The 27,990-nt window shown below is 50.0% G+C and overlaps 1 protein-coding gene across 4 annotated transcripts; it reads right to left on the bottom strand.

The window, feature by feature from the left end:
- Positions 1 to 30: 30 nt before the first annotated feature.
- LOC308572118 (paired immunoglobulin-like type 2 receptor alpha) lies at positions 31 to 27,862 on the bottom strand. Of its 4 annotated transcripts, XM_081168010.1 has the most exons (8): positions 27,239 to 27,862; positions 24,338 to 24,454; positions 23,654 to 23,778; positions 7,309 to 7,570; positions 3,653 to 3,766; positions 3,354 to 3,381; positions 2,007 to 2,071; positions 31 to 1,123 (listed from the first exon to the last, which is right to left on the bottom strand). In XM_081168010.1, the coding sequence occupies exons 1-8, from the start codon at positions 27,528 to 27,530 to the stop codon at positions 942 to 944; spliced, it is 1,185 nt and encodes a 394-aa protein (XP_081024136.1). In that variant the 5' UTR covers positions 27,531 to 27,862; the 3' UTR covers positions 31 to 941. The 4 variants fall into 4 exon arrangements, with proteins under 4 accessions (XP_081024136.1, XP_081024135.1, XP_081024138.1 ...); XM_081168009.1 differs by lacking the exon at positions 23,654 to 23,778 and having other exon boundaries at positions 7,309 to 7,695; XM_081168012.1 differs by lacking the exons at positions 24,338 to 24,454; positions 27,239 to 27,862 and adding an exon at positions 10,782 to 10,898 and having other exon boundaries at positions 7,309 to 7,695; positions 23,406 to 23,775.
- Positions 27,863 to 27,990: the final 128 nt, after the last annotated feature.

Raw genomic sequence — 27,990 nt, 5'->3', positions numbered from 1 at the left:
ATCTAATAGCAAGCGCTATTTTTTACAACAACAACAGAAAGAGAGAAAATAAAGGAAAGGCAAAGACTTAAGGTTACCAGATTAAGGTTACCAGATTTTTTTCAATGAATGCAGGGACACTTTTCAACTTCAATGGATTTTGTATGGGGGCTGATTTGTAAATCCGGGGACTGTCCCCGGGAAAAGGGGACGTCTGGTAACCTTATTCTAAGTATCAGCTTTAAAAACTGCAGACCTCTTACTCCATAACAACGTGCAAATTTCCTACTTTCCATAAACCAAACTTTTCAGTCGTCAAACCCGTCGTTCTCCTTTTTCGCACAGGAAGTCCGTAAGGGGCTTCCAATCATTCATAAACACAACAATTTATTTTTTTTCTAATTCAAAAAGTCAACTTGGCCATCTCTGCCAAATCCCTTAATTTCAGCAACCGTTCTTCCACAGGGGGCAATAATAAGACATAGGTCATCGAATCGCGGCGTTGGAAGGGACCCTGAGGATCATCTAGTCCAGCCCCCTGCTGTGCAGGAATCTTTTGCCCCACTTGGGGCTCGAACCCACCACCTGGAGATCAAGGGTCTCACGCTCGGCTGACGGAGCTGTCTTTCCCTCTCTGCGCATCTCTTGCCGCTGTGATCGCATATTGCAATAATTCGTTCGGGCATTATTCGGGGGCCGTTGCCTGGCAGCAGGGGGGGAGCGTTTACAGTACGCCCCCCCATTTGTCTCAGGGCTCCTTACGACACCCCTGCAGAGCAGGCTGGCTTAAACAGGCTTCCTTTGCAGCCAGAAGGCCATCCACCCAGGGCCCCGATCCTGCAAGGGAGGTCGCTCGCTCCCACCTGGGAGAGGGAGAAGGAAGCGGAAGAGGAGGAGGCTGGGGGCAGGAGGGGGCTGGAGGCAGCCAAGGAAAGGCCCCCCCCATCGTCCGTTGCCCCCTCTCAGTGGCGCAGGATGGCATAGGTGCTCTCTTCGCCCCTTCCTCCCTCGGGCATCTTCTTCTTGCCTCTGCCTCCGGCCAAGTTCAAGTCGGCGTAGAGGAGGCCACCGGAGTCTTTGGGGGCAAGCGGCGGTGGGGCGCGAGGAGGAGGCTGGGGGGAGGCGGGAGGGGGGGCTTTTGGACCTGGAAGAGGAGGAGGGAGGGGGGGCAACGCAGGTTAGAAAGAGGAACAGAATATCACCCTTCTCCTCCTCCTCCCTCCAGCGGCAGAGCAGCTCAGAAAGGCCCTGGGCAGAGGAGGAGACTGCTCAGAGGAAAAGCCCAGCACTCTGTCCTCACAGTGGCCCAATACCCCCAAGAACCTAGGAGCCAAGGTAGACTGCCTCTGGGCATGGAGGTTCCACAAGAACAGCAGAACAGCCTGGCTACCTGCATCGGGCCACAAGAGACCAGCCAATCTAGTCCAGCATCCAAAGGGAACCCTGCAAGCGGGGCCTGGCTACAAGAGCAACTCTCCCCTCCTGTGGCAGGGAGTTCCGTAGTTTAACTTCACGCTGCACAAAGGTGCAACTTCCTTTTATCTGCCCTGAATTTTCTGCTTCACAGTATGTCCAGAGTTACAGCATTATGAGATTCAGGTACGTAGCCGTGCTGGTCTGAGGCAGTCGAAATAAATTAAAGAATGTCCAGTAGCACCTTAAAGGTAAAGGGACCCCTGACCATTAGGTCCAGTCGTGGGCGACTCTGGGGTTGCGGCGCTCATCTCGCTTTACTGGCCAAGGGAGCCGGCGTACAGCTTCCGGGTCATGTGGCCGGCAGGACTAAGCCGCTTCTGGCGAACCAGAGCAGTGCACGGAAATGCCGTTTACCTTCCTGCCGGAGCGGTACCTACTTATCTACTTCGCCAGAAGTGGCTTAGTCCTGCTGGCCACATGACCCAGAAGCTGTACGCCGGCTCCCTCGGCCACTACAGAGAGATGAGCGCCGCAACTCCAGAGTCGGCCGTGACTGGACCTAATGGTCAGGGGTCCCTTTACCCTTTATCTGCTTTTCCACCCCAGCTCACCTTCAATGGGAAACTCCTCGTATTCTCTCTCCTCTGGCGTCTCCTTGCTCTGGGGTGAAGCTCTCCTGCAAGAAAAGTTCTGGGTGGTCACATGGGTGCCCCCCTCGAAGCACCCTGGGGCTTGCAAGAAGGATTGAATTCAAAAGACTAACTGATGTAAAAGTAAAAAGGCGGATTTTCACCACCAGGCTTAAAACGGTTTTTTGTGCCTGTAACTACAGCAGCTGGAATTCCTTATACCCAGAAATGGAAAGATGAACAAATTCCCACCTAAGAAGAACGAATAAATAGTAAAGGAATGGGCTGCGTTGAATCAGAAAACGAACAGCTTAAAATAAGAGAACCAAATGATGATTGTTTTGTGGATGAAAGGAAGCCTTTTTCGGTCTATTTAGAGAAATGTTATAGAATGAGGAATTCGCAAGCAGGATTCGAACTGTGAGCAACAGATGGAATGAGAGATTATTGCATTGCTGTTATGATATAAGAGAGGGAGGACAGGGCTGCTGCAGGAATTTATGTATAGGTTGGGGGGTTACCCCTCCAGCAGATATCATGCACATGCAGCCCACTACCAAAATCAGCACAATCGCTTTTGTGACTTGTCCCCACAAAACACTTCATCACAGTTTCTTCCTGCCTATTCAAAGGGCCTCTGCTGCACAATACCAAATGTAAGAATTCACTGATCAATGTATCTCTGTACTGGCTCACTGGGGAAACTTCAGAAATTCATCTAGACAGGTGAGCTCAGCTCCTCAGCAGCCCCTCTGCCTGAGTGATAATTCCTGGCCTCCTGATACCTGAGTGTCAGACAGGTAGCCATTCCAGAAATAACAAACCCAGGTGAAGACAAAAGGGTGTGATGAACTTGGCTGGGAAACAGGGAAATGCGAATATCCCTTTTGTTCCACTTGATGGGTGTTTGGTGGAGGGCAAGGGGAACCATGGGGCAGGGTCCAGGATGCTCAGATTACGGCCACCAGACCTCCCCTTTCATGATGTATGAGTGATGTAGTTTGGGGGGTGTAATATGGGGATCAGCAACTAATAAAAGTTTGGGTTCTCTTTTGTTTGGGGCTTCTCTCTTGTTTCACCTGGTGGCAGGTGGGAGTCCTGCTGGACAGTCTTCAATAAAGACCAAGCCTACTGGCTGCTGTTTTGCTCTGGTATTCCTGGCTGGGGTCCTTGTTTTTTGTCCAAGGGAGCCCTCGGATTTCTCCATTAACAGTATGTCCTGCCCACAGGTCACCATCCATGGCAGAGCCAATCTAGGGCCACGGTCAGCCCCCCTCCCCCCCCCCGCAGTTAGGAAGGAGACCAGCAGGAGGCAGGAAAGGCACTCACCTCCTTGGGGCACACTTTGGGCAGCAACCTGGGGAGGAACAGAGAGGAGAAAATGGCCTTCAGAGAGAGCAGCTCCTGGGGGGGGGGGGAGCCCTGGAGAATGGGTGGGGGCAGTGGTTTGGTTCAGGCTGAGCCTCACGGGGCAGCAGGGCTGGGGTACCAGGTGCCTCTGCAGGTGAGATGCAGGAACCATCACCACACTGGGAAGAAGCCCCACCTGGAGGGCCAGCTCGGAGGGAGAGCCGGCCCCTGGCACAACCACAGCCCTCTCCCTGCCCCCCCCTCAACAGCCCCCGTACCTTTTCTCCAGGCGACGAACGCCAGCAGGCCCACAGCAACAGCGGCGGCAGTGGCTGCCCCTCCGGTCGCCAGACCCACGAGGTTGAAGCTGGGGGGGTTCGGCATTGGAGGACCTGGTTGTGGGGGGAGAGAAAGCAGGGGTTGAGGCAAAAGCAGGGGGCACCCACAAGCACCCTCCCCACTGCAGTGGCACAAGGGCGTTTCTTCTGAGGAGGGGGGCCCACACCTAGCAGCCCCCAGGTGGAGACAGTTCCCTGCGCCCTGAGTTGGGCGTCAGCGTTAGGCCGAGAGAGGCAGACGCGGTCGGCAGTTTGAATCCCCACAACGGGGTGAGCTCCCATTGCTCGGTCCCTGCTCCTGACAACCTAGCAGTTCGAAAGCACGTCAACATGCAAGTAGATCAGTGGCGTAGCGTGGGGGGTGCAGGGGGGGCCGGCCGCACCGGGCGCAACATCTGGGGGTTAGGGTTAGGGGGCGCAAATCCACGGGTTAGGGGCCCAAATCCACGGGTTAGGGGGCGCAAATTACTTGTCTTGCCCCGGGTGCTGACCACCCACGCTACGCCACTGAAGTAGATAAATAGGTACCGCTCTGGCGGGGAGGTAAAGGGCGTTTCCGTGCGCTGCTCTGGTTCGCCAGAGGCGGCTTAGTCCTGCTGGCCACATGACCCGGAAGCTGTACGCCGGCTCCCTCGGCCAGTAAAGTGAGATGAGCGCGGCAACCCCAGAGTCGTTCACGACTGGACCTCATGGTTGTGGCAGAGGATAATGTTAAGAAACCCACCTGCGGTTTTTCTCACCCTGGCACAGCTACTGGATTACAAACTTGCTTTTGGCTCTCATCTAACTGGCATGGAAGTACAGCAACTATAATCCATAGTCCTGGCGATGAAGTGTGGGGAGTCGTGGGGAGAATGGGTACTACCGATTTACCTTCTCTGGATAGACAAGAGGGAGTTGAAGAAGGTACCATATTTTTTGCACCATAACACTCACTTTTTTCCTCCTAGAAAGTAAGGGGAAATGTCTGTGCGTGTTATGGAGGGAATGCCTACAGGTGGCATGCCTACAGATTTTCCTCCTCTAAAAACTACGTGCATGTTATGGTCGGGTGCGTGTTATAGAGCGAAAAATACGGTATTTACATCCCAATAGAAGTTACAGTCCAGACTCAAGAAGGGAAAATACTTAAGACTTGTAGCTACCAAATGACAGACTATGTCTTAGGCCTTCCTTCCCCGCAGTATAAAAAGGTCATTTCTATGGGTGCAAAGCAGAACGGTTTGCCAGTGGACTGCCAAAAGAAATAATAAAGAAACATTTTAGAATAAAATAAATTTAATTTTTTTTAAAAAAAATTTATTGGTTTTTCCACTTTTATAAAGACAAAACACACACAAAAAAGACACAAGACAAGAACATGTATAAATTCAGAAAATCCTAGTTTCCTAACCCTATTCCCTGACTTCCCCCCACCCCCCCTCGTGCATCCCAAGTCCCAAAATTTTGTCAGCAAATTGGTGTTTCTCCTCTTAACCATCTTATTACCTTTTTTTTTATAAAGAAATATAGATTTTTCCTAAGTTGGACTCAAGTTCTCTTCCGTCGATTTCTCATTTTGTCTTAATTAAAAATCATATTAACTAAACCTAAAGGTCTTGAGTGTTTTTAAGGTTCTCTTCTTCCCTCCCTCCCATCCCCGGTTTTTGTCCCTTCCCAATACATATCCAGAATAGCAGTTCTTAGCCTGGGTTCCTCACGTCCGAGGCTTTCAAGTCTCTTTCAGTCCCTCTCCGCCGGTCTTGTTGGTAGTCCTTTATGTCAGTCATCAAATCTGGAAAGAGTTCTTTCGCCATCAAACCATATTCTCTTCCCACAAGGACATTTGAAAGCCACTGCTGAAAGGTTTCCACAAATCCTGCATCCTCAAAGCCAAAGTCAGAATGGAGGCCCCAATCATATTTCTTTGTTTTAAGTTCCTGTGCTCCATAGACTCCCGGGGCCTCCTCCTTCATCTTCTTCATCTTTCGCAGACTTGTGGTAGATGTAATCCAAAAATCTCCTTGCTTGTATTCCACAGATGTCGGCTTTTGGTTGTTACTTCCCAGCTTTACTTTCTCTTTTTCTTGTTTAGTCTCTTCCACCTCTTCAGATATCAGTTCCCATTCAGCTGTGGATTCTTTCTCATTCAGGTCCTCAATACATACAGCAGAGCTGCCTGTTCCAGAAGTCAAGGTCATAAGTTGTTTGTTCATGGCCAAGCTCTGCTCTTGTAGAATTCCCACCAATTGAAACATCCTTTCGATTTCCACTAGTAACTTTCCATCCACAGCCATTGTAGCCATTGTAGTTTCACAGAGTTCCCCCTAGGGGGAATCTGGTTACTTATTAGTCTTTTCCCCAACAATCCTTTAACTTATTTTTATTACTTTGTTTCCAACAATCTTGGTTCAATTGTAACTCTTAGTCCAGAGGGAACTTAAATAGCAATTTTTCCACTCTAAACTGCCCATTTGACAGCTTTGACAGCTGTCAAACTTCGCAGCTCTTACACAGGCACAGAGACAGGACGCTCCCGGGCCCGGGAGGGGGGGTTGTTTAAAGCAAAAAGAAGGCTTCCCAGTCTCCACTCTCCAGCTCAAAATTTCTTTTAGCTAAATCTTGGAAGTTAGTGTCCTTTTTAACTCACCCCTCCAAGGGTAGGCTCTCCAGCTTAGCACTTTGTCGTTGCTTAGATCATCTGCAGGGGGGGGTGCGGACTTCCTTTTAGCACACCCCCCGGTCGTCTCCAATTCAGGGTAAAATTTTTAAAGTCCCAATCCGTCTTACTCACGGGTTCTTTCTTTTCAGTCCAAATTTCAAGGAAGGAAGTCAGCGCTCTCTGGTCATGGCTCGCGGCTTCACTCCACTGAGGTAGCGATCGACTCTCAGTGCCACGCCACCCTCCGTATCCTCTCCGCAGCCTTTAAAAAGGCTCTTCGTGGATCGGGGGGGCGCTTAAGGCACCCGCCGAGTCTTCAGTCCGCAGGCTTCCGCGCCTGCGGTTTTTAAGGGTCCCCGCGTCGCCGGCGCGGCAAAGACCCGTCCTCGGTTGAGCCGATTCCCTCCGCAGCTCGGAGGGAATCCGCCATTTCCGAATCGCGCCAACCCGGAAGTCCAGAATAAAATAAATTTAAAACCTCCAAGGAAGGAGAGGCCTCATGAGTGAGTCTGTTCCACTGTCAAACTGCTCTTACTCTCAGGACGTTCTGCCTCATGTTTACTCCTGGATCGGGCCCTGTCCTCCGGAGCGGCACCAGGAAGCAGGCTTGCTCCACTTTCCACAGGGCAACCCTTCAGATGTTTGAAGGCGGCCATGCTATCAACCTCTTGTGTTATTCCTGCAGCCTGGGAGGAACATCACCTGCGGAACTCCCTGCCTCAGGTGCTGAAATACCTTTGGGTACCCTGCGACCCCTCAGCTGGGGGAGGGTGGAGACCCATTTTCTGCTCTGCCTCAGGCACCAGTGCCACCCACCCACCCCATACTCCTTTAAACCAAGCAGAAAGGAGGGCCAGCCCTGGGGAGAAGGGGGGTGCTGCGGAGAAAGGTGTGGGGCAGAGGGCCAAGAGAGGTCCAGGCACAGAGGGGTCCTCCTGAGGATGGGGCAGCTCACCTGTGACCGTGAGGTTTGTCCCATTGATGTTTCGCCAACGCTGCACACCGTCATGACGTGTCTGTACGGAGACACCGCAGAAATATAGATTGGAGTCCGACTCCTGCAGATTCCTGATCTGGATTGACGCATCGAACCCCTTTGACAGGTCCCCAACCAGAGATACACGCCCTGTGTAGCTTGGGAGGGTGTACCTGTGGGTGGGGTCGTGGGTGTGGTTGAAGAGGAACTCTCCGTGAAAGTTTCCTAAGCGCCAATACACCTGGGCCAGCTCTTGAGGCTCCCAGGTGTAGTTGAAGGTGCAGGGCAGGGTGACGGATCCGTTTGGCCTGGCCGTGAGATGGCAAGGTTGCCAGATGTGGTATTTCAGGAAGCAAGTGGTACAATCTGCGAAGGAAGCAGAACGAAGAGAGAGAAAGGAGAAAATACCATTTATTTTCGTATTTGGGTTAACGTACAAAAGGAAAATTATCTGGAGGCATAAATCCAAGTTGGGGAGCAAGTACTTTTTGATGAGAGAACCCCAGCAGAGATTTAATATCGCAAAACAGGCAGCAGCCGGATATAGGCTGTTTTACCTTTAAAATATCCCCATCTAAGCCCCTTAGCATAAAAAGGGACCACAGGTTTGGTAAGTTAAAAATGGTTTACTTACAAAGTCTTTAAAGGTCATTTTCATGTGTTTTCCCATACAGCAGCAAGAGAACACAGGCAGTGCAACTTTCAAAAAGGGCAATAGTTTCAAAATTATTTGTACAGGAACACAATGGTAAAAAGGGTAAAGGTAAAGGGCCCCTGGATGGTTAAGTCCAGTTAAAGGCGACTATGGTGTTGCTCATCTCGCTTTCAGGCCAAGGGAGCCGGCGTTTGTCCACAGACAGCTTTCAGCGTCATGTGGCCAGCAGGACTAAACTGCTTCTGGCTCAATGGAACACTGCAATGGAAACCAGAGCGCATGGAAACGCCGTTTACCTTCCCGCCGGAGCAGTACCTATTTATCTACTTGCACCTTGACGTGCTTTCGAACTGCTAGGTTGGCAGGAGCAGGGACTGAGCAACGGGAGCTCACTCCCTCATGGGGATTCAAACTGCCGACCTTCTGATCAGCAAGCCCTAGGCTCTGTGGTTTAGACCACAGCGCCACCCGCGTCCCTAGAAACACAGATGGATGGCTAAGCTCATGGCATCTAGCTCAAACATCCTTACTGTGAAGTTCACATAGTGAAAAGAAGAGAAAGAACAAAGAGTTTGATAGCTCTTCCTCCCAAGGTGAGGGCATGTGACCTAGCTAACCTGTCAGGACACCTTAATCTATTATCTTAACCTCTTCATGCATTAGAGCTAAAAATGGATTAAAGACTTTCTGATAGATCAGACACAAACAGGGAGGACTGGACATGTAACATCTAATTCCTTAAAAATCAGCACTGGCACACCACAGGGATGTGTGCAAAGTCCCTACCTGTATTCATTGTATACATACGATTGTGTATCATCTGACCCGTCTACTGCAATTATTAAGTTTGCAGATGACACCACCATAATGAGTTTAATAACAGGTGGAGATGAATCAGCGTCTAGAGGGGAGGTCCAAAAAATATCTCCATGGTGCCTAAGGAACAACTTGCACCTTAATATCAGCAAGACAAAGGAGATGGTGTTGGCCTTTTGGAGGAAGAGAGGAGAACTAGCCCCGCTGTGTGGAGAGAGTCTCTTCCTTTAAATTCCTAGGAGTTTATCTCAGTGAAGACCTTACTTGGAAAATCAATACAACCCAGGTGGTTAATCACGGTGTGGGACGCTGGTTTGACATCAACTGATAGGAAGTGCCTACAGAGGGTGGTGAATACAGCACAAGATATTATTGGCTGTTCCGTGAATCCGCTGGATGAAATAGCAGAAGAAGAGTGAGGGAAATTCTCAGGGATGATTCACACCCTGGCCGGCACTTTCTTGATCTCCTGCCCTCGGGCAGAAGATACAGAAGCATGATTAGTCGCGCCAACAGGGTAAAGAACAGCTTCTATCCCGGGCTGTTCGGCTGCTGAATGAAAAGATAACAACAGGGCAACGGACTTTTGGGTTTGGTGGGTGTCCGTCAGTAAATGAGGGGAATTAAGACTAAGAGAGCTGAGTGGGGGGTGCTTACGTAATCTCACTGCATACAAGTTGTACAAGTGACAATAAATTATTTCAATTTCAATTAATCAGGTTGGTTATATAAGGCTGGATTTATCCCACAAAAACAAGTAAAACAACATAGAAAAGCCCCAGGCAGTATGGGAGAGCAAAACCTGCTCCCACACTTATTCTCCAGTATTTTAAGATAGACTAGCTCTGCCCACAAAGGTCCGTAGAGTTAAAGCTCTGGTTTTCCCAGTAGTGATGTATGGAAGTGAGAGCTGGACCATAAAGAAGGCTGATGGCCGAAGAATGGATGCTTTTGAATTCTGGTGCTGGAGGAGACTCTGGAGAGTCCCATGGACTGCAAGGAGATCAAACCTCTCCATTCTGAAGGAAATCAGCCCTGAGTGCTCACTGGCAGGACAGATCCTGAAGCTGAGGCTCCAAGACTTTGGCCACCTCAGGAGAAGAGAAGACTCCCTGGAAAAGACCCTGATGTTGGGAAAGATGGAGGGCGCAAGGAGAAGGGGACGACGGAGGACGAGATGGTGGGACAGTGTTCTCAAAGCGACCAGCATGAGTCTGACCAAACTGCGGGAGGCAGTGGAAGACAGGAGTGCCTGGCGTGCTCTAGTCCAGGGGGTCACGAAGAGGCGGACACGACTAAATGACTCAACAACAACAGCTCTGCCCATGGAGGCTCCCTTTAGGAACCATAAGGAGCTAAGAAGAGCCTTGCAGCTGCTGGACCAAGCCAAAGGGACCCATCTGGTCCATCATCCCAACCTCAGAGTGGTCAAAGAGAAACCTATAAGGAGGATCTGAGCAGAAGAGCAACATTCTCCACACCTGGGATTCAGAAGCATCCTCTTTTCAATCCTCTTTTCAAGCCCATCACATGAATTCACCCAATCCTCTTTTCAAGCCATCCAAGCTGGTGGCCATTCCTGCCTCTTGTGGCAGGGAGTTCCATAGTCTTTGAAGAAAGGGCTTCATTTTATCTGTCTTGAATCTCGCAACATTCGTGGCTCATCTAACCCATCTCTTAGAAACAGGGCTGCCGTACGTCTGGGTTTTCCGGGAAAACCTGGACGTAGGGTGAGTTGGGCTATTGTTATTTTAAAATTCTTGTTTCCATTTGCCCCTCTGCAACTCAGATGGGAAAGGGGTCCCAGTGGGTTGGAGGGGGTGGCATTAAAAGAGGATTTTGCAAATCTTTTGGAGAGAGCTATTCAGGGACACGCGCCGCAACGGTAGTTCTCTGCTTCCAGGCAGGCCCTCCTTCTGGTCCTAAGAGGAAGGCCCTGGTTCCCCCTCTGCCCTGGGGGGTTTCTGTGCCCCCTTCCCACCTTGCATTGCTCCGTTCCACCTCGAAGGGTCGGGTTCCAAGCCCTTGCATCTCTGAAACGCCCCATTGCTCTCGCCAGCTGCCGCCCCGTGCGACGTTCTGGATGAGTCCGTACTCCCTGTTGCGGGTAAATAAGAATAATAATTCGAGAGGTGAAGCCACGGGTTCGAGTCCTGCCCTCCAGGAGCAGGAGAAAAGAAGCCTGCTCCCTCTTCCATGGGGAGGTATGGGGAGATGGCCAATATCTCCGCCTCCTCTTTCCCAGGCTAAACAGACCCAAAAAGGCAGAAGTTTGTGGGTTTCTGCTTTGGAAAGGAAGTAGCAAAAGCTCTTGGTGGTTTCAGGGAGAAGGAAATGTCATCACACGTCAGCGGGGGGGGGGGGGCTGCTTTGAGGGACGCAACCGAAAGTGTCCTGTGACGGCAAATCAGGGGACTAATTTATCATGAAAGAACATAGAGCAAGAGCCCTTCATGCTCATAGCAGGGGCCCACGTGGTCCAGCCTCCTGGCCTCACAGGAGCCAAGCAGATGCCCCAATAAGAAACCCACAATCAGGATTCGAACACAAAAGCCGCTCTCCCCTCCTACAGTTTTCACCAACTGGCATTCAGAAGCATCGCTGCCTCTGACAAATGGAGGCAGACCCAGGGCCATGGATACGTCTCGTCCTCCTTTGAAGCCATCCAAGTCAGTGGCCATCCCTGCCTCCGGTGGGAGGGAGTTCCACAGCCTAACTACCCGTATTTTTCGCTCCATAAGACGCACTTTTTTCTTCCTAAAAAGTAAGGGGAAATGTCTGTGCGTCTTATGGAGCAAATGTGTGGTCCCTGGAGCCAAATTGCCCAGGGGCAAAAAGCAGATCATGCTCTCTTTTTTAAAAAAAGAGGGAAGTGGGTGTTAAAACAAAGCCGCTGGTCATCTGCCAGTTGGGAGGGAGACAAGGGACTCTAGCGACAAAGGAGGCTGCCTGGGAGGGGAGAGATAAAGACAGAAAACTTGCAAAGGGGGGAAACAGGAAGACTAAATCAATGAGGAGAGAAATTAGAAGAAAAGGAGGAGCAAAAAACTGCTCCAGCCTAAGGAAAAGACACTAAGGCAAACAAGAGGGAAAGGAGTGTTGAAAGGAAGCAGCTGATCGATAAGCGATTGGAAGGGAGATAAGGGACGCTAGAGATAAAGGAGGCTGCCTGGGAGGGGGGAGGTAAAAGCCCACGGATCCTCAGGATTTTTGCATTGGGTCACCCCAAATTCACCATCAGGTCACACAGCATGTCCATGGCTACAGCCTGCACCAAAAAAACCACATATCCACAGTTTTGTGGGGCCGCAATGGCGCAAAAGCGTGGTTACAAAGCACGGATCCACAAGGAGCCTCAGGATTTTTGCTTTGGGTCACCCCAAACTCACCGTCAAATCACATGTCTGTGGCCACAGCATGAACCACAAAAATCATAAATCCACTGTTTCATTCAGAATATTTTTTCCCTTGTTTTCCTCCTCTAAAAATTAGGTGCGTCTTATGGAGCGAAAAATATGGTGTGTGCTGTGTGAAGAAGGACTGGATGGACCTCAAAGGTCTAGACTCGGTCTAGGGGAGCCCCCTGCTTTCCTAGGAGCCAGCATGGCCAATGGTCAGGGATGATGATGACGATGATGGGAATTGGAAGAGCAGCAAGATTTGGACTAGGACTTGCGACTCCCTCCCAAGAAGCCAGCTTTGGAAATATGAGCCCCTAAAACCAACAAAATCAAAGTCAAATGGAAAAGCCTCCCCATTGTCTTTTCCTTCACAAATCCTGTCTTAAGGGTATGTCTGTGTATGAATAGGGTGAGCCTGTGACCTGGCTCAGGAACTAAGCATTTATCATTATAAAAGACTGGCCAGGCTCCCCAGGGTATCCAATCAAGTGACCATTAACAGGTAACCTGCCAGACAGGAGGTAAACAACGCACTCAGATTTCTGTTGTAGACCACCTTTTCTGTGATGTAGGCATGATGTTTCTGGGGGTGGTCTTGGACTCCAGGGCGAGCAATTAAAAATGTCTATATAAGGGTGGGCACACCTTTGTTCGGGGCCCTCCTCCTTTCCTGCCTGTGAGAGGAGCACCTTGTTGCAACAGTTCAATAAAGATCAGACTAGCTGCTTTGCTTCTCAATATTCTCTGCTTGGCCTCTGTTCTTTTCTCCGACTGATGGAGAACCTGCAAAGGATTTTATAAGGGCTCTTGTGTCTCCCATAAGGGAAGAAGGGCAGATTTTCATTTATTACACCTGCTTCCTTCAGCCACTGTGAGAACAGGATTCTGGACTAGGTGGACGACTTTGGCCTGATCCAGGAGGCCTCCCCTTCTGGTCCCCACCAGAGCTTCCTTCGTTCCTCTGCCTCGCCCTTTCACTCACCTCCACCCAGGACCAGCAGGAGCAGCAGCAGTCCCTGGCGGATCATATCCTTTGCTGGGGGGTGTTTCTCTGGTGGCTTCAAGGAGCAGGATCCAGATCTCCCTGGAAGCCCGGCTGCCGTCGCAGGAGCCACACACGGCCAAATCCAGCAAGCCTCTTCTCCCTTGAGCGCTGGAGATTCGGGTGGCGCAACAGCAGAGCCCATCTGACAGGGAAGTCCTGTTGCCACAGTCAGCAGAGAGGCAACGGAGAAGGAGGAGGAAGTGGGGTGTTGCTCGCCTGAAAATCTGGGAGGCCTCTGAGCAAAGGCACCCAAGCCCCCCAGCCCAGCAACGGATGAGGCCCCCACCTTCCTGGCTGCCCCACCAGGCGGGCTCCTACCTCCTTGGCCAAGGACATCCTCATGGGAGATATTTAAGCAGACGTCGGATGGCCACCTGCCTGGAATGCTTTCGCTGAGATTCCTGCATGGTGGGGGTTCAGCTAGATGACCACTGGGGGTCCCTTTCGACTCTCCCGTTCTACGGTGCCCTGCAGAGCTGGCTCTCACACCACAACACTAACTGATGTTGTTGCCCAGTGAAAGTGCCCCCTTTGCCCTGAGTCTGCGCCTGTGGGCATTTGGATTTCCGCAGCTAATGCTGCTTCATTTGAAACCGGATATTTCATTTTTCTTCTTCTTCTTCTTGGGATGATTCCTTCATTTTTCTCTTAAAAGGTAAAGGGACCATTGACCATCAGGTCCAGTCGTGGCCGACTCTGGGGTTGTGGCGCTCATCTCGCTTTACGGGCCGAGGGAGCCGGCGTACAGCTTCTGGATCATGTGGCCAGCATGACTAAGCCGCTTCTGGCGAACCAGAGAAGCGCACGGAAACGCCGTTTACCTTCCTGCCAGAGCAGTACCTATTTATCTACTTGCACCTTGACGTGCTTTTGAACTGCTAGGTGGGCAGAAGCATGGACTGAGCAACGGGAGCTCACCCCGTCGTGGGGATTCGAACCGCCGACCTTCTGATCTGCAAGACCTAGGCTCTGTGGTTTAACCCCCAGCGCCACGCACTTGGGCTGTTTTTATTTCTGTCCTGCAGGGAAAAGATCAGATTCTCAGAAGCGCTTTCAATCAAGAAAGAGATCACCCCTTCTTGCAAGAAACAGGCAAACAGGCACCTGCCGGACCCCCTGTGAGGCGAGAAGGGGATTCAGGGACACAGAACGGCACAGCTGGAAGGGAACCCCAAAAGCCATCTAGTCCAGCCCCCTGCACATGCCAGAACCACAGCTCAAGAATCCCTCTTTGGCCTGATCCTGCCACAATGAGCCAACCCACGACCCCCCCCCGTACCCTCCAGATATTGTTCTCAGGACCCCTTGCAATGCTTGCTGATGCCATTAAAATGCCCATCAGCTTTTAAGTATTTGCAATGCTACAGATGATGTTTCCGCTTCCTCCTTTGCAGTGACACAAGCAAAGTGCTGGGGGGGGGGCAAGGAGGGGGCGGTCGAGGTGCCCCCAGTCGCCTGACTCACTGCCACAGAACCAGCCTCCTTCCTTCCTTCCTTCCTCTGAGGCAATGGTGCAACTGGGGGGGGGGGGGAGTTGAAGAGGGGTGGGGTGGGGAGGAAGGCCCCATGGCTCAGGCCTCCCAGCTGGCAGGGGAGGGGGGTAGAGTGGAGTTATGAAACTTTGCCTGGCACCTCGTGCCATAACAGTGGAACCTGCAGGCATTGAACGAAGCTGGATCTTGGAGGACTCAGGGCAGATGAAACGAAACCCTTCACGCAGTGCAGACTGTGGAACTCCCTTCCACCAGAAGCAGTGGTGGCCACCAGCTCAGATGGCTTTGAAAGAGGACTGGGCCAATTCATGGATCACATTCACCCGGTGCTATACCAGCTGCACTAGCTCCCGGTGGAGTACAGGGTCAGGTTTAAGGTGCTGGTTTTAACCTTTAAAGCCCTACGCGGCCTAGGACCCTCGTACCTACGGGACCGCCTCTCCTGGTATGCCCCGCGGAGGACCTTACGGTCTGCAAACACTCTGAAGATCCCGAGCCCCAGGGAAATTAGACTAGCCTTGACCAGGGCCAGGGCCTTTTTGGTCGTGGCCCCAATCTGGTGGAACGTTCTGTCCCAAGAGACCAGGGCCCTGCGGGACTTGACATCTTTCCGCAGGGACTGCAAGACGGAGCTGTTCCACCAGGCCTTTGGCCAAGGCACAGTCTGACCCCCTCTCTCCTTCTGTAATCCTCACAGCACTCTAGCCCAATGGTTGCCATTAATTTGATTTTGAATTGATTTTAGAATGAATTGATTTTAGAATGCTGCGTTACTTTTTATTGTTGTTAGCCGCTCTGAGCCCGGCTTTGGCTGGGGAGGGCGGGATATTATTATTATTATTATTATTATTATTATTATTATTATTATTGAGTGGGAGGGGGCTATTGAGGGCTGCTTGCCAAGATGCTCTGCTCTGCCACCACAGTCAGAGGCAGCAAAACTTCTGGATGCCACCTTCTGGAAACAGCAGGACCGGAGAACTGGTCTTATGCTCAGATCCTGCTTTTGTGGTTTTCCCATTGGGGCATCTGGGTGGCCACTGTGAGAACAGGATGCTGTTCTCTAGACGGGCTCCCCTGAGCAGTGGCGTGGCACGGGTTGCCAGTGCCCTGGGCAAGGCAAGCATTGCGTCAACTAAAAGCAGGAACACTGGATACCCACCAGCCCCGGAGGTGACTCCTGGGTTTGCCACACGCCTCCGTCCGAGGACCATCCCAAGTTGGGCTTATGAAAGCTCGGAGGAGAGCCCAAACGTCGCCCTTCGCTTTGCCCAGGAAGCCTGAGAGGTCTCCAGACGAGGGCAAGGGCTGCTGCCACCACCTCCACTTCAGAGTTCAACCCCCCCCCCAGCAGCATTTGTGGGAACCCCCCAGGGTGCCACCTTGCTCCCGAGCTCAGGAGTCAACCGACTCTGGGGTTGCGGCGCTCATCTCGCTTTGCGGGCCGAGGGAGCCGGCGTACAGCTTCCGGGTCATGTGGCCACCATGACTAAGCTGCTTCTGGCGAACTAGAGCAGCACATGGAAATGCCATTTACCTTCCCGCCAGAGTGGTACCTATTTATCTACTTGCACTTTGAGGTGCTTTCGAACTGCTAGGTTGGCAGGAGCAGGGACAGAGCAACGGGAGCTCACCCCGTCACGGGGATTCGAACCGCCAACCTTCTGATCGGCAAGTCCTAGGCTCTGTGGTTTAACCCACAGCACCACCCTTCTAATCCCTCTTAAAAAGAATAAACACAAGAATCTGACTAATGTTAATATAAAAGCAGTTTACTGACAGATTCATTCAGGTTCACAGGCCTATCCCTGAAGGCAGGCTTAGGTTACATAAGAACCAGAACTATTCCATAAAGAAGTGAGTCCCAAGTGACTGAGACTAAGCAGCCGCTTCTCCAAACACACAGCAACATCCAAAATGGAGAAGAGACACGGATCCCAACATGGAGGCCATGGGCTCCTCCATACTAGAACAACAGGCCGCGTCCTCTTCAAGTCTGTCCCAGCTCAGGAGGATACAGGAAGTCTTCTCCTGAGTGGTGCAGAACATCCCCTGACACGTCCACTGTGGGAATGTTGTGCTTGACTGCAGTTTTACATCCCACACTCCCTGCACCCCATTGCGCCGCTCAAGCCCGGGTCTGCCTACTTGAAAGGCAGAGCGGGCGCGACCTGGGAGCGTGTCCCTGCCATGGACGAGCCTCCGTCCCCGGCATTGTTTGTGACTTGTTCCTCCATAATTCGGACACTTGGCATGAATCAAGAGGCGCTCCTGGCCCGACATATGCGAAGGGGCTGCAATCAGTCAGCTGCCGAAAGGACTGGGCTTGGCTCCTTGAAGGTATCTGAATATTTCCCCCCCTGAAGCTTGAGAATCGTGACAACAGCCTGGGAAGGAAGGGGAGGACAAGGGGCTTGGTGCTTTCTTATGGGTTTCAAATTGTCTCTTTTCTTCGTGTCCTCTGCAAAATGAAAGAGACATGTGCAGCCGCTGTTATGCTATTCTGTTTGTTACTTCGGAAAAGGGGGAGAGGCTTTTGATTTATGCTCAGCAAGGAACTTAACAAGTCTTTATTATGCCCTCCCCCCCCCCAACCGAGGCTGAATGGACTTTATTTAAATTTATTCCTGGACTGGACTAGTGTGTGGATGGAGCAACGCAGTGAAAAAAGAATGAACTGCCGCCGAACGGTTCTGGCAAAGAGGCTGAAATTGAGAAAAAAATCTTGTTTCTAACTGTGTGCCGAGGAAGAACTCCAGAGCAGAATTTTTATGGCGGAGACTGGAGATGCACTCTGTGAGTTATTTATGGCTGCAGCTCACACGCTAGTCTGTAAACAGCGGAAGGAACAGAATGTTACCTTGTCCCATCCAGGTAAACACTGCAAAGAACTGAATAATGGAAGATAGTACAGTGGCACCTCTGGTTATGTACTTAATTCGTTCCGGAGGTCCGTACTTAACCTGAAAGTCTTCTTAACCTGAAGCACCACTTTAGCTAATGGGGCCTCCTGCTGCCGCTGCACAATTTCTGTTCTCATCCTGAAGCAAAGTTCTTAACCTGAAGCACTATTTCTGGGTTAGCGGAGTCTGTAACCTGAAGCGTCTGTAACCTGAAGCATCTGTAACCTGAAGCGTATGTAACCCGAGGTACCACTGTAATGAACTCTCCCAGCACACCAGGTCTGGAACAACAATGTACATGAAGGACTACACGTGTGAAAGGGTTTACTTATTTTAAGATGTAACGGAGGTGCAGTTTGTAAGGTAGGAAAAGCAGCCAGCTGGAAGAATGTCTAACTGCAAGCGAAGGACGTCAACTGGACTCTAAATAAGAAATGATCAGCTAATGCGAGGAAATGATGATGATCATATGCTTGGAACCGGAGCGGGAAACCAGATTTTAAGGAATTGTATTAAATTGATTTAATTTGGAAAACTAATAAAAATCATTTGTGGGGGAAATTGCATCCCCTTGTCCTTGAACAGTTAAAGAAACTTTGATCCCCTTGCGCAACAGCGACCTGCTCGTCATCACTTTGTCCGTCAAACAGCAGGCAGTGAAGTGGAGACAAGGGTTTAAGTCCTGTTTTGTGAATGGAAATAGTTTAATGAATGGAATAGCTTACCGGTATTTGTGAATGGAACTCAAACCAAAGACCTCATGCACAGAGTGAACCGGAGTGGCTCTCTGAGCAACAGCAAGTGTCCTGGAATTTCGAAAGCCACCTCAGCAAAATAAATATCAGGCTTACTAGCTGCCCTGCTTTCTATATACCTGGCTGCAGTTTCTTGCTTTGCTCCTGACCCACAAGTGGACCTTGGAGGACTGCAAGACCCTCGAGTGAGGCGTGGGCTGCAGCGGCGACCCCTATTTTTCTTTAACCTCTGGCACCATGAGACAGCTATTGTTAATATTAATTAAATATATTTGATTCATTAATAAATGTATTTATTTGTTATTGTTAATTAAATTTATATACAGCCCACTATGAAAAGACCTTGTAGGCACCTTGTGGTTATCCAAGAGATCGATTTCTGAGACATTTATTCACACACGCCGGCAGAAATGGGTCGGTTTCTTTTGAGCGACAATCGTGGCTTTGTGACCGATGGAACTGTTCTCTTGGCACAGGCTGGGAAAAACAACAACAGGAAAAGAATGAGTCAGATAAAATTGCTATAAATTGTTCTGATGATTCGGAGGTCTAATCTGAAATCAAGATAGATTTAGGTGTAGGGATGTGTAGAGATGCGAGGAGAGGATTGTAAACATCCCACAGTACGTCTGTTGCTGTGTCTGGCATCGTCTTTCTCTCTTAACTCGCGGATGTTGGAAAATCTTTAAAAGGCGAAATATTGTTAGAATTGGAGCTGTCGGAGATGCAGAAGGGAAACTGCATTTTAATGATCAGGAACTCTGCAAAGTCAAGTTTTTATATTGTGGATTTTAAGATTATGGGTGGATGTTCTGTATAATTTTATTAATACTCTTGCCGAATACAAATTTGACATGGCCTTTGGCTAGAACACTAAACCAGGGGTCAGCAAACTTTTTCAGCCGTGGGCCGGTCCACCGTCCCTCAGACCATGTGGTGGGCCAAACTATATTTTGAAAAAATAATAATGAACAAATTCAAGTCTGGCTGGCAGGGGAGCTCCCAGGGCTTGGACCAGGTGACCCAACACTAAGAGATCGTAGAATTGTAAAGTTGGGATTGTAGGGATGTGAATAGATGCTGAGAGCGTGTTAGAGATTATCTTTCCTTCCTTGTGAGTTCAGCAGAGAGCATCCCTTTGCAGCTTAGAGAGGCAAGTTTTAGGCCAGGGGTCAGAAAACCTTTTTGGCAGGGGGCCGGTCCACTGTCCCTCAGACCTTGTGGGGGGCCAGACTATATTTTTTGGGGAAAATAATAATAATGAACAAATTCCTTTCTCCCCCAATAAATGTTTATTATTTTCTTTAAACATCCAGTTGCAATACACATATATCACATAATTACCTTAGCTCTGCCGAGCTTATGACTTCCCTCTACCCCTTCAATGAGTATCTTATATTTTCTTATATTGCGTATTCTATTTATTTAACTTTATATCTGCCATACGTTGTAAGAGTTATTCCAGTCCTGCCAGTGTTTTTAAGGCTTTGCAATGATCTTTTATGTACACCATAAGTTTACTCCAACTTTCTTGAAACTTCTGTTCATCCTGGTCTCGAATTCTTCCTGTCAATCTGGCTAGTTCTGCATTACGCAGAATAATGAACGAATTCCTATGCCCCACAAATAACCCAGAGATGCATTTTAAATAAAAGGGCACCTTCTACTCATGTAAAAACACACTGATTCCTGGACCGTCCGTGGGCCGGATTGAGAAGGCAATTGGGCCTGTTATGTACTGAAGTTCTCACCCTGGGCCAGCAGGGGGATACTGTAGATAGTTATGCAAATGAAGGGGTGAAAGTGACGTTCAGTGATTGGATAGTTTTAGAAAGTTGCTACAGTAACTTTGTACTGGAGCTCTATATAAGCAGGCTGACTGAGCTCCTCAGTTCAGTTCTTTTCTGGCCTCTGAATAAACAAGAGCTGTTTGAAGAATCACTGTGTCGTCTGATATGTTCACCCACAACTTAACAGGGCCGGATCCAGCCCCTGGGCCTTAGTTTGCCTACCCCTGCACTAAACTTATGAACTGAATGTTGAAATACAATTCTCCTCGCCCCCACCTCCCTCCGCTCATCTTCCTCTGCCTCCCCTCTCCTCCCCAAGCCAACATCTGGTGCTGGGAGCTTTTGGAGGGAGAGACGGACCCTAGCGCAGTAACTGCCCCCTCCCTCCCTGCCCCACAACAGCCCCCCTACCTTTTCTCCATACAAGGAATGCCAGCAGCCCCAGAGGGATGGCACCTACGAGGGTTCCCCTAATCACCAGACCTACAAGGCTGAAGTTGAAGCTGGGGGGGTCCGGCAGTGGAGGACCTGGGGGGCAGGAAGAAAGCAAGACTTAGGCTGAAGCACAAGGCAGAGGCTGAGGACGGGCACACACTGCAGTGGCCTGGCACAAGGGCATTTCTTTCAAGGATGGGGGGCACCCACAGGAGCCCACACACCGTTTCATGCACCCTCAAGGGACTCCTGATCTGGGCGCCTGCCATTTGCAATTGCACCTCCTCAGCATTGGGGAGAGAGCGGCGCCTCGTTGAAATATAAAACTGCATGTTTGGAAGGGACCTTCAAGGTCATCCAGCCCAACCCCTCCCATGCAGAATCACAGCTGAAGACTCCTTGACAGGTGGCCATCCAAGGAAAAGGCCCCAAGGAAGGAGAGGCCGCCACCTTATGGGGAGACCATTCCCCTGTGTTGTTGTTTTTTGAGACCGTTCCTCTGTTGAACAAGCTGGTAAAAATTCTTCCTAATGTTTAGTCAAAATCTCCTTTCTTGCAATGTGGATCCGTTGGTTCAGGTCCTGCCCTCTGGAGCAGCCGGAAGCAAGCTGGCTCCATCTTCTCTGTGGGAAGATGTAGCTAATGTGTTTTCTGTGGTGGGATATTTTTGCTGTCTAGGGTGGTGGTGGGGAGGCACTTGTGGGTCTACCTGCCTCGGGTGGTCACTTTGGGTCCTCCGCAGCCCTTTGTCTGGGAGAGGGTGGATCCCCATTTTCTGCTCTGCCTCAGGCTCCACTGCCATTCCCCGGGGGCCCCTTTGAACCAAGCAGAATGCAGTGCCAACCCTGGGGAGAAGGGGGCTGCTGTGGAGAGAGGGGCTGAGGCAGCGTTCGAAATTAGCCAGGCACATTTTGTGACTGGGGATTGTCAGAATGTGAGCACTTTGAGAAGTCTTGTCACCATGAATAGTGACTGAGGTTCAAGAATAACATTGCCGCCACCGGGAAAAGGCCTTCGACAATGTCTCATGGACCTTTATGACAAAGATCCTAGATTATATGGACATTGGATTGGCCTTTGCGAATGGTGTTCAAGCAATTATATTATGAAGCAACCTGTCTAAGCTGGATGAAGGAGTGGGTCAAATTGAAGGATGCAAATGTACTGGGCTTAGAAGGAGCAGATTTGCTTTATGGATGGTATGTGTACCTCTGGTATAAGAAAACTAGGGTGTGCAAGGGATTTTTGAATCACATGATTAGAAGGAGTCTACGGAAGGTTTAAGGTCCTTATAGTTAAAGCTCTGGTTTTCCCAGTAGTGATGTATGGAAGTGAGAGATGACCATCAAGAAGGCTGGTCGCCGAAGAATGGATGCTTTTGAATTCTGGTGCTGGAGGAGACTCTTGAGAGTCCCATGGACTGCAAGAAGATCCAACCTCTCCATTCTGAAGGAAATCAGCCCTGAGTGCTCACTGGAAGGACAGATCCTGAAGCTGAGGCTCCAAGACTTTGGCCTCCTCATGAGAAGAGAAAAGACCCTGATGTTGGGAAAGATGGAGGGCACAAGGAGAAGGGGACGACAGAGAATGAGATGGTGGGACAGTGTTCTCGAAGAGACCAGCATGAGGGAGGCAGTGGAAGACAGGAGTGCCTGGCGTGCTCTGGTCCAGGGGGTCACGAAGAGGCGGACACGACTAAGTGACTAAACAACAAGAACAACATGGAAGGTTTGGATGAGACATAAAGGTATTTTGGAAAGAAAGACTCCTGGCTGGATCTCACCGGTGGAAGTGGTTGCAGTGAATAGGCTAGACGTGGACAGGATATGTACAAAGATCTCCTTGGATACAAAGATGGCAACATAACATTAAAAGATAGGGAGGAGGTGTCTAATTGGATACACATCTAGTTTCAATATTTCCAGATAAAGGAGAAGCTTTAAAAAGACAAAGAGAGAGGATTTGTCCAAGAAGGATCAGAATTTGAAAGGGTGATTTTTGGGGCCCAATAAAAAACTAATCTCTAAAATATATAAACTGCTGCTAGAGTGGGAGACTAAAGACAAACTCATTAAGGCTATGAAAAAAATGGGCTATTGATATGGGGCGTAATATCAGAATTGATGAGTGGGGAAAATTATGGACAATGAATTTTTCGGCATGTTATCAAATAAGAGAAAATAGATATAAAATGCAGTATAGATGGTATTTGACACCAGTTAAATTGGCTTAAATGTACAAATTAAATTTCAAAAATGTGTTGGGAAAGTCTTGAAGCAGAGGGTTCCTTTATTCATTTATGGTGGAACTGTAAACAGGCCAAAGACTTTGGGGAGGTGGTGTACAATGAGTTAAAGAAAATCTTTAAATTTACCTTCCCCAAGAAACAGGAAGAATTTCTCATAGGTGTACTTGGGAATGAATTACCAAAGAAAGCCCACAACCTATTTTTATATGCAACAACAGCAGGAAGGATAGAATATGCAGGAGAGTTGGAAACAGAGAGAATACCTAGGGGAATATTTGCAAAAAAAAATGGACCTCAAATATAAATTCCAGGTGGGGAGGTACTTTGTGACCAACAGTTGTTACTATGAAAGATGCTAGAGTGTAGAAAATAGGGCGAAGGAATAATTAATGTATTTGCAGCTAAGCAAGATGTAAAAAGAACAGTCACATAACGCTGGGTGGGAAGTCAAACAGAACTATTGTATAAGAAGGGGATGGAAGTGTAATTGTAAAACTCAAAAATAAGCAACATTTTAAAAAATGTGCCAGCTCACCTGTGACTGTGAGGTTTGTCCCCTCGATGTTTCGCCAACGCTGCACACCTTCACGAACTGCCAGTACGGAGACGCCGCAGAAATATAGATTGGAGTCCGACTCCTGCAGATTCTCGATCTGGATTGACGCATCGCGCCCCTTTGACAGGTCCCCGACCAGAGACACCCGCCCTGTGTAATTCGGGTGGGTTTCCCAGTGGGTGGGGTCGTGGGTGTGGGTCGTGAAAGTTTCCTAAGCGCCAATACACCTGGGCCGTCTCTTGAGCCTCCCAGGTGTAGTTGAAGGTGCAGGGCAGGGTGACAGACTCCCTTGGCCTGGCCGTGAGATGGCAAGGTTGCCAGATGTGGTATTTCTGGTAGCACATGGTACAATCTGCCAATGAAGCAGAACGGAGAGAGAAAGAAAGAAAAACAGAAGAAAAGACTGGTTATTTTAGTATTGGGGTTAACGGATAAATGGAAATTCTTCTGGAGGCATAAATCCAAGTTTGGGAGAAAGTACTTTTGGTTATGGGGACGTGGGTGGCGCTGTGGGTTAAAGCACAGAGCCTAGGGCTTGCCGATCAGAAGGTCCGTGGTTCGAATCCCCGCGATGGAGTGAGCTCCCGTTGCTCAGTCCCTGCTCCTGCCAACCTACCAGTTTGAAAGCACGAAGTGCAAGTAGATAAATAGGTACCACTCTGGCGGGAAGGTAAACGGTGTTTCCGTGCACTGCTCTGGTTCACCAGAAGCGGCTTAGTCATGCTGGCCACATGACCCGGAAGCTGTACGCCGGCTCCCTCGGCCAGTAAAGCGAGATGAGCGCCGCAACCCCAGAGTCGGTCATGACTGGACCTAATGGTCAGGGGTCCCTTTACCTTTACCTTTACTTTTGGTGATAGAGCCACAGCAGAGATTTAAAATCACAAAACAGGCAATATAGGCTGTTTTACCTTTAATCAATCCGTTCCACCTCGAAGGGTCGGGTTCCAAGCGCTTGCATCTCTGAAACGCCCCATTGCTCTCGCCAGCTGCCGCCACATGTGACATTCTGGATGAGTCCGTACTCCCTGTTGTGGGTAAATAAGAATAAGAATAATTTGAGAGTTGAAGCCACGGGTTCGAGTCCTGCCCTCCAGGAGCAGGAGAAAAGAAGCCTGCTCCCTCTTCCATGGGGAGATCTTGGGAGATGGCCAATATCTCCGCCTCCTCTTTCCCAGGCTAAACAGACCCAAAAAGGCAGAAGTTTGTGGGTTTCTGCTTTGAAAAGGAAGTAGCAAAAGCTCTTGGTGGTTTCAGGGAGAAGGAAATGTCATCACACGTCAGCGAGGGGGGGGGCCTCTGAGGGACGCAACCGAAAGTGTCCTGTGACGGCAAATCAGGGGACTAATTTATCATGAAAGAACATAGAGCAAGAGCCCTTCATGCTCAGAGCAGGGGCCCACGTGGTCCAGCCTCCTGGCCTCACAGGGGCCAAGCCAGGCAGAGGCAAACCCAGCCCTCCAGATGTTTGGGGACTACAATTCCCATCAGCCCCGACTCCTGGTCCTGTTAGCTAGGGATGATGGGAGTTGTAGTCCCAAAACATCCGGAGGGCCGAGTTTGCCTATTCCTGGACCAAGCAGATGCCCCAATGGGAAACCCACAATCAGGATTCGAACACTCTCTCCCCTCCTGCAGTTTCCACCAATTTTCAGCATTCCCCCAAACAACCAAGCCGCCAATTGCCGCTTAAAACTTGGGCTTAGAAGGAGCTGACTTGCTCTATGGATGACATGTGTACCTCTGGTATAAGATAAGTAGGGTGCGCAAGGGTTTTTGAATCACATGATTAGAAGGAGCCAATCACCGCTTACAATCTCAGGCTTGCGCTAAAAACCATTCGCACGTCCCCCCTCAGCACTACCCGTGTATAAGACAAGGCTAAATTTTAAACCTCATTTTGGGGTCAAAATAGCTCGTCTTATACACGGAAAAATACGGTATGCCTTATTCAGTCGCTTCGAGAACAGACAAAGAATTGCAGCCTTTACTGCATGATGGAGTTTCTCCCTCGGGCTCCTCCTCCTTTCCCCCCTCCCCAGCAGAACCGGCCCAAACGTTGTCACATCCCAGGGGACAGAGGAGCTTCCACACTGTCTATTGAAGTGTTCCCTAACTGCTCTCCCCCTCCCTTAATTCTCCCAATTCAACATAGCTTGGCTGCTTGCCCCTCTCTGCCCGGTTATCTCCCTCATAGTTTGGCTTGTTATGGAAAAAATTCTGGGGTGAGAGACCACTCAACAGCCCTGCTTGTCTCGGGTCCATGTGGCCAGTGAAAGAAGGAAGGTCCAGCCAAGTAATTTGGAGCAAAACAGCGGTCAGTAGACCATGGTCCTTATTGTTGTGCAACAGGTCCCCCCCCCCCAGGAGTAAGAACCCTGAGCATGGGGTGACGTCCTCTTTTAAAACTTCCCTCTTTCCCCCAGAATATACTTCGAGGGACATCATGGATACATCATCACTACATCACTGGCATGTCACAAATGGAGAGGGGTCTAGAAGGGTGACGCAAGTTCAACATGAGATCACTTTATCAGACACCTTTCCCAACACCCCTTAAGTATCCATCACTGGAAGAAAAATAAAACTCCTGACATCTCCTTGCCCTCAGGACTTGTCTGGAGATGGGCTTTCAGAACACCAGACTTGCTCAACTGCCTCCGCAGATGTCTATGGTTGCCCCTGTTGCAAGAATTTAAGTATAGGTTTGGGGGGGGGGTTGCCCCTCCAGCAGATCTCATGCACATGCAGCCCACTACCAAAATCAGCACAATTACTTTTGTGGCTTTTGTGATTTGTCCCCACAAAACACTTCGTCACAGTTTCTTCCTGCCTATTCAAAGGGCCTTTGCTGCACAATACCAAATGTAAGAATTCACTGATCAATGGATCTCTGTACTGGCTCACTGGGGAAACTTCAGAAATTCATCTAGACCCGTGAGCTCAGCTACCCAGAAGCCCCTCTGCTTAAATGATAATTCCTGGCATCCTGAGACCTGAGTGCCAGACAGGTAGCCATTCCAGAAATAACAAGCCCAGATGAAGACAAAAGGGTGGGATGAACTTGGCTGGGAAACAGGGAAACGTGAAAATATTTTTTGTTCCACTTGATGGGTGTTTGGTGGAGGGCAAGGGGAACCATGGGGCAGGGTCCAGGATGCTCAGATTCCTGCCAGCAGACCTCCCCTTTCATGATGTAACTGTGATGTATGAGTGATGTAGTTTGGGGGGGTGTAATATGGGGATTAGCAGCTAATCAAAGTTTGGGTTCTCTTTTGTTGGGGGCTTCCATCTTGTTCCACCTGGTGGCAGGTGGGAGTCCTGTCGCGACAGTCTTCAATAAAGACCAAGCCGACTGGCTGCTGTTTTGCTCTGGAATTCCTGGCTGGGGTCCTTGTTTCTTGTCCAAGGGAGACCTCAGATTTCTCTGTTAACACCCCCCTGGTCACTCCCTGGGTGGAGGGACGTGGAGCCCAAACCCACCTTTCTTTAAGGGTAAAAATGGCATTGGAATGAGGAGAGGAGGTTAAACTATGGATTTTCTACGAATTTTAAAGTTGTGGCCGCCCCCATGTCATTTCCATAACACCATCGCTTTATTATTTATACCCCACCCATCACTGACTGGGCTGCATTATGGAACCTCCAGGGCCAGAGGAAGTCTACCTAGCTTCCTAGGTTCTGAGGGGTCTTTGGCCACCATGGGAACAGGATTCTGGACTAGGTGGATGACTTTGGCCTGATCCAGGAGGCCTCCCCTTCCGTCCCCCACCAGAGCTTCTTTCCTTCCTCTGCCTCCCCCTTTCACTCACCTCCACCCAGGACCAGCAGGAGCAGCAGCAGCCCCTGGCGGATCATATCCTCTGCTGCTGGAGGGTCTCTGGTGGCTTCAGGGATCAGAGCAAAGCCCGGCTGCAGCCACAAGAGCCACACACAACCAAATCCACCAAGCCTCTCTCCCCTGAGTGCTGGAGATTTGGGTGGAAGATTGCGCAATGGCGAAGCACATACAGCCACAGAAAGGAGGAGGAAGTGAGGCGTCAGTCGTGGGAAAATTGTGCTGGCCTCTGAGCACAGGCAGACTGAGACCCCCACCCCAGCCATGGAAGAGGCACCCACTTTTATAGGACTGGGAGTAAGCCGGCCCCACCAGGTGGGCTTCTGCCTCCTGGAGGAATTGTCTAAGGACCTCCCCCCATGGGAGTGGTCTTCCCAGCTGTAATAGAAAAAACCCTGCTCCTTTGTCCCTTATGGGGAACCCAAGAACCCGTATAAAGTCCTTATGTAGGTTCCCTCTGTAATAAATGAAAATCCGCCCTTATTCCCTTATGGGGGACACAAGAGCCCTTACAGAGTCCTTTGCAGGTTCTCCATCGGTCGGAGAAAAGAACAGAGGCCAAGCAGAGAATATTGAGAAGCAAAGCAGCTAGTCTGATCTTTATTGATCTGTTGCAACAGGGTCCTCACTCAACACACGCAGGAAAGGAGGAGGACCCAGAACCCAGATGTGCCCGCCCTCATATAGACATTTTAAATTGCCAGTCCTGGAGTCCAAGACCTCCCC

The sequence above is a fragment of the Podarcis bocagei genome (assembly GCF_964188305.1).
Source record: "Podarcis bocagei genome assembly, chromosome: 13".
In the NCBI taxonomy this organism is placed as follows: domain Eukaryota; kingdom Metazoa; phylum Chordata; class Lepidosauria; order Squamata; family Lacertidae; genus Podarcis; species Podarcis bocagei.
The sequence above is the reverse complement of the archived record's forward strand: the minus strand, read 5'-3'. Positions and strand labels throughout refer to the sequence as shown.

What these genes read in the sequence shown, in the direction of transcription:
- LOC308572118 (XM_081168010.1), bottom strand. Translation starts at nt 27,530, where the DNA reads ATGGCTGGGGTGGGGGTCTCAGTCTGCCTGTGCTCAGAGGCCAGCACA. An exon ending in GTTCGTCGCCTGGAGAAAAG is followed by an intron (nt 3,382 to 3,652) that starts GTACGGGGGCTG and finishes GTTCCTCCCCAG; the next exon opens with GTTGCTGCCCAAAGTGTGCC. An exon ending in CGAGGAGTTTCCCATTGAAG is followed by an intron (nt 1,124 to 2,006) that starts GTGAGCTGGGGT and finishes CTCCTCTTCCAG; the next exon opens with GTCCAAAAGCCCCCCCTCCC.